This window comes from Elephantulus edwardii, unplaced genomic scaffold, assembly GCF_000299155.1.
Source record: "Elephantulus edwardii isolate Elephantulus edwardi_28Jun2011 unplaced genomic scaffold, EleEdw1.0 scaffold00019, whole genome shotgun sequence".
Taxonomy (NCBI): domain Eukaryota; kingdom Metazoa; phylum Chordata; class Mammalia; order Macroscelidea; family Macroscelididae; genus Elephantulus; species Elephantulus edwardii.
The window spans coordinates 22,873,081-22,879,441 of NW_006399769.1; the positions used below are offsets into that span (position 1 = coordinate 22,873,081).

A 6,361-nucleotide genomic window follows, 5' to 3' on the forward strand; every position below is an offset into this window, starting at 1 on the left:
CAGCCTTGGCAGTCGGGGGGTCTTCATAGGACACTGTAGCATCGCCTTTGGGCTTCCCTGTTTCCTTGTCCAGGTAGATATGGATCATGGGCTGCCCAGTTCTCTTGTTCATCTTAACAACCCCGCACTGCTTAAAGAAGTCTGTCAGATCATCTAAAGTCACATTGTCATTTAATCCTTGCACATAAATTGCACTGTTGTCAGAGTCTTCATCTGGGTCTACAGGTGGGCCTAAATCAAGATCTGGTCCTTCGTCCATGGGTCCACCAGGCTTATTGAAGTCACCTCGCTCTCCAGCGCTGCCCATTCCACCGCGTCCTCCTCCCCGCCCACCTCTGCTCATGCCTCCACGATCAAATCCCCCTCTTCCCCTGCCCCGGTTATCAGGGCCACTCATGCTCCGGTTCTCTCCTGGTCCGGAAAATCCTCCAGACTCCTGCCCATAAACACCCATGCTACTGGGGTGGTCCTGTCGGAATGAACTCTGCTGCCCGTAGCTGCTGCTCTGTTGACTATATTGACTTGGAGCCTGGCTGTAGGATCCAGTTTGGGGGGGGTAACTAGTGGGGGTGGCTGCTGTCCATAGCTGCTTGGCTGCCCATAGCTACTCTGCTGTCCATAGCTGCTTGGCTGCCCATAGCTACTCTGCTGTCCGTAGCTGCTTGGCTGTCCATAGGTGTTCTGCTGAGAGTAACTGCTTTGATCATAGCCAGTTGGTTGTGAAGAGGAATAGCTGGTAAGTGGGTAGGACGGAGGTGCGCTGACTGGCTGCATGGAGTAGCTTCCAGGTACCTGGGGATAACTGTAGTTACTTTGTCCATACCCCATGCTGGGCTGGTTGTAACCTCCCGTGCTAGACTGAGGCTGGCTTGTTTCAGCAGGCTTGCTACCATCTTGTGGTCTTGCAAGTGCGGTGGCTGCTGGTTGTTGCCCATACGTTGGATAGGCAGGCTGAGTACCATATGCAGACTGAGCCGCATAGGAGGCCTGGGTAGTGGTCACTGTAGCAGTGGTGGTATCGTAAGCACCAGTGCCGTGCCTCTGGACAGGCTGGCTGTAGGCCTGGGGGGCAGCTGGAGTACTATAACCAGTAGGAGGCTGTCCATAAGAAGTTGCATAGGCAGTCTGCACATAGGTTGCAGTGGTCTGAGCCTGAGTATAGCTGACATCAGTGGGCTGTCCATAGGTTCCGTAACTTTGTTGCCCATATGCCTGGCTGGTCTGTGCATATCCTTGAGTGGGCTGGGCAGTGTAGGCACTGTAGCCCTGCTGGGCTGCAGCTTGGCTGTAAGTACTGTAATCCGTGGACGCCATTTTCTCGCCTTCCTCCTCGTTCTCTCAACGTCCGTCTCCCTCTCGTTTTTCCTCTTCTTCTCAGTTTTTAAAAAAACATGGTTATAGATTTTTCAGGATGCTTGACACACTGTTTATGTTGTGGATTAGGACTTCTAGAGTTCTCCCAAGCTTTTCTTTAGTGAAGTTTACAGTCCTTGGTTTTAGTACTAGTTTCATGATGCACTTAGAGCTGATTTTTGTGTCTGGAGTGAGGTGTGTATCTTTCTTGAGTTTTCTACTGATAGTTTTCCAATTTTATCAGCACCATTTTTAAAAAAGACTGTCATTTCCCCAATTACCTGATTTCATCTCCTTGTCAAAAATCAGTTGACAATAAGTAGATGGGCTCATTTCTGGATTTTCAATTCTATTCCATTGATTTACGTGTCTGTCATTGTACCAGTAAGTACCACACTGCTTTGACCACCAAGGCAGTGTGGTAGGATTTTAAATCAGAGAGTGAGATGCCTCCTACCTTGTTTTTCTTTTTTTTTCAACTCCTTTGCTTATTCGGGGCCTTTTTTCCATTTCAAATGAAATTGGAGATTGCCTTTTCCATCTCCTTAAAGAATGGAATTGGTATTTGTATTGAGATTGCATTGAATGTGTAAATTTCCTTTGTTAGCATTGTCATATTCACAATATTGTGTCTTCCTATCCATGAGCATGGGATATTCGTCTACTTTTCCAGGTCTCTTTTTGTAGTCTCTTTCTTGTAGTAATGTTTTGTAATTTTCTTTAAATACATCCTTTGTGCTTCTGGTTAGGTTTACTCCCAAGTATTTTATTTTCTGATTAACTATTGTGAAGGGTATTGTTGTCTGTATTCTCTTTGTCACTGAAGACAAATCCAACTGATTTTTGTATGTTGATCTTATATCCCGCCACTGATATCTTCTAAGAATCAAATCCCTATGCCCATCCAAAACCTTCTCCAACAGGGTAAAAAGGGAGGACAGACTAGGAAAAAATATTTGGTAATGACATATCAGATAAGGGACTTATATCTAGAATTTATAAAATACTTGACCACCACAACAAGATGAAGGTAGATAACCCGATTGAAAACTGGGCACAGAATATGAACAGATACTTCACCAAAGAAGACAGTCAGATGGCAACAAACACATGAAGAAATGTTCAAAATCTTTAGCTCTAAGAGAGATACAAATCAAAACAATTATGAGATATCATCTCACCCCAGTAAGCTTAAACAGAAATTAAACAGAACAGCAAACATAACATGCTAGCAAGGTTGCGGGGAAACTGGAACCCTTCACTGTTGGTGGGAGTGTAAAATGGTGCAACCACTATGGAAGGCAGTATGGTGCTTTCTCAAAAATTTGCAAATAAAGATACCATTTGACCCAATACAATTCCACTACTGGGAATAAAGCCCAAAGAGACAATAACTGCTACGAGAGCAGTATGTGATTAACATCACTGCTACCTTACATTTTAGTGGTCTTGAAATTATTTATGTTCTAGTCATATCACATGCAGTGGATACTTGGTAAATATTTTATTTCAAAATGAGATTTAATATCTGGTTATTTTGAATGCACTAAAAATATTGCTTAAATCTAAGAACTAAGCTATCAAAGATATTTCCAAATATTTATTAGTATTACATCAAACAAAAGATATTCTTAATATTTTTTTATTTTTTCTATTTTTACTCTAATTTCTTCTTTTATTATAACTCAAACAATTCAGGAACTGAAACAAAATAATAAGAACAAAATTATTTTCAGAATTAGTTCCCACTTTCAAAATCCATGAAGCAGCTAATAAATTCAAATTATCTGCTTTTAGGTTGGAACTCCTGTCCTATTAGGCCACCAGAGATCTTTAACATCATGATTTGTTGCTGTTATGTGTCATGGAGTCAGGATCATCTTGTAGTTTATCATCCAGATAATTTTCAGAGACAATAAATTACATAGAAAGAGACTGCTCATCTTTATCCTGTTGAACATTTGTGAACTTTAACCCTCTGCCTTTGTGTTGGAAGCATAACTCCATGCCATAGTGAAAATGGGGAAATTGTCAAAGATTTCAACTTACTTGTATACATAATAAACATCAGTAAACACAGAATCAAGAAATCAAATGATGGATTGAAAATCTACTGCAAATGACTTATAGTTCATTTTTATAACTAAGGTCCACTTGGCTCAAGCCATGATGTGTTTATTTTCTCCAACATATTTGCATAAGTTATGTGATGAACAAGGAAGAGAGAGAGGAAAAAATGCCTTTTAATTGTGGTGTTAGTTAAGAATATTTGTCCTTGGGGTTGGGGAGAGACTGAGTAAGATGGGTTCAATAATGTATACCGCACTGAAACAGAGGAGGGAGAAAACTGTTTAAAAGAGATATATGACTAGGAACTTCTGTCATCACAGGAGTCTAGAGCGAGGGCTACATGGTGGAGGGGACCTGGGGGAGGGTTTGTAAAACAATGAAAGAATCCTTTCTTTTACTTTTCCATAATTTTTGACTCATGTACTTATAACTTGTTAGTCAAATTTGTGTCTTCTAGGTTGCAACACCCCCATGATACATCTTCAAGGATATGAGCATGTACGGCCAAGCACAATGAATAAGAGTGCATCTAAATTCCAAAATCAATCTCCATAATAGTCTATGTGTTTCCTACTGCCAAAGGGGCCATTTAGAGTAATGAGAGAAGATCTTCACCCTGAAACCCACAGCGTCCCTTTTCAGCAGGAAGTAGCTAAGAGAATACGCCATCCCCTTTTCCTTATGACTCAGGGTGAAGTCTCTCTCAGGGAGGAGTGATAGGGAATGGCAAAGGACACACCGACAAAGGAGATTAATCAGAACTGACTTTGACAAGCACTGTGGCAATTGGACAATTAAAACAGACATTCGGATGGCGGGGGAAGAAGAACAAACTGGGGAGGAGGGTAGAGAGAATGGTGCGGCAATGAAGGAGTGAAAGCCCAGAATCCCTGTGAATGTTCATTGAAACTAATTAAATTTAATAATAATAAAAAACGGAACTGTTAAAATAAAAAAAAATTTTAAAAAAGAATATTTAATGCATCAGAATTGTCAGTGAATAATACTGAATACACCAGGAGGTGTCAGAAGTCCAGAAAATCTGTTTTTGGAAAAGTATAACAGGAATGTTTCCTGGAGGTAAAGATGGTGAGACTTCATACACGTACTTTTAGCCTATTATCAGGAGAGGCCAATCACTGGAAAAGTACATAATTCTTAATAGAGGGCCAGGGACACAAAAGAAAAACCTTAACCAAAATTGATTAAAACTTGTAAAACGTAACACAACATAAATGAGTCTGGAAGACATTATGCTGAGTGAAATATCTCAGTCAAAAAAGAACAATTACTTCATAGGTCCACAGTTATATTAATGGAATAGACACAAGAGGAGAACAGGAAAAGAATGGATAGATAATGAACATTATGTTAGAAAAGGTGAAGAAAAAGAGTATCTGAGAAGAATGAATAATTCAACATTATATGTACTACAATTAAACATTTGGAACAAGACATGGATTACAAATTGAATTAAGGAGGGGAGAAAGTGTGTATAGATGATTTAATTAAAAACCAAATTTCTCTAAAGTTTTCACCAAAAACAAAGTGAAAAACACGTCCAAGCAGTGATTGTGAGGATGGTACAGTATCAGGCAGCTCTCATCCTGTTGTGTCACACTGAGTTGAAGCCAATTCTATCCTACTGAACAACAGCTTCAAAAAGATCCAGATGGAACTCTACAATTTTCCCCCAAAATTGATGCTCAATGAATTCACAAGTTTACTAATGATTTTCCAGAAAATATTAACATATATCAGAGCTACTTCAAACTCTTTCCTGCAATCTTCTGTATTCAGTAACTTCTCGCATCCTTTCTGCTTTGTTTAATGGCTTTAATATAATCCCCAATATAGTCATCCTAGCTGCCCCAGGGTTTATTTTTATTTTACTTTATGGGAATTAACTTATCAGCAAATTAATTATTCACAACATAGCTCTCTCTGTCTCCCTAAAATTACAAGTATTTTTCTGTATCTAGTAATTTGCTTAAAATCCAAATTCTTCTGACAGGTTTTCAAGATACAAAACAACAAAAATAGATAACTACATTGCCTGGGAAAACTCTCGAGACAGAACTGTATCTTATTTAACTTTGTACATTATACAATAGATCGTCTTTTAGTCAGTGATTTTGAAGAATTTGTGTGGATATGAAATATTTCCCTTCAAAGTCTAGCACAGTACTTTTCATGCAGACTCCAAGTGAGTGTTCAAATTCCAACTTAGCTTATGAACTTGTAGTTTGATTGGACTGTTTTGCCTGTTCAGTTTCACTTCTATTAATTTTTAATACTAGCTACATCAAGAAACACCTTCTAGGGACAAATTATGACGATTGATTAAATTATAGGTATCCTGAGAGGTAACTGTAATTTTGGAAAGGAATTAGTTTCCAGATAACCATGCACAAGGGTCCTATGGTCAGTTCTTTGCACCAACATTTGCAATTATGAGCCTAATTAGAGTAATAACAAGAGAAGAAACTGAGTAGTATGTTTCCACCATCTTATGCAACAAAGTCTTTTTCCCTTTATTTTATTTTACTTTGGGGTTTTACGATACATTCAAATTGTGTAAGTATATGACAGCAACAATAAAACAAACTGCTCCAGGCAGAATAATGTGTATAACTCAGAATCTTGATTTAAAAAAAAAATGCTGAGTGACTAAAATGTAAAGAAACACAAATACTTGATTTCGGAAAAGGCAAATAAATTATGTTAGCTTGAGGCTTAAATACATGAAAGCACAGGCTTCATCAAAAGACGATTTGTGGAGGTTTCAAATGGCTTAATTGGCTGTAAAGCAAGCCATAGTAACACAGAAGAAAAATAAGCTACCTGCTTAAGTAAGGTCTAAAAATAGAGAACGGTTTTAGTTAGGATTTTCAGAAAATAAAATAATTTGATTATTGGATGTTCTTTTGTTGGGAAC

General features: G+C 38.8%; 1 protein-coding gene across 1 annotated transcript in view; it reads right to left on the bottom strand.

The window, feature by feature from the left end:
• The window catches only part of LOC102876000 (RNA-binding protein EWS-like), an 8,010-nt gene extending 6,696 nt beyond the window's left edge, over positions 1-1,314 (bottom strand). Inside the window, exons 1-2 of the mRNA XM_006882397.1 lie at positions 609-1,314; positions 5-573 (exon numbers count right to left, since the gene is read on the bottom strand). Coding sequence (XP_006882459.1) covers positions 5-573; positions 609-1,314 — 1,275 coding nt within the window. The remainder of the gene's footprint in view (positions 1-4; positions 574-608) is intronic.
• Positions 1,315-6,361: the final 5,047 nt, after the last annotated feature.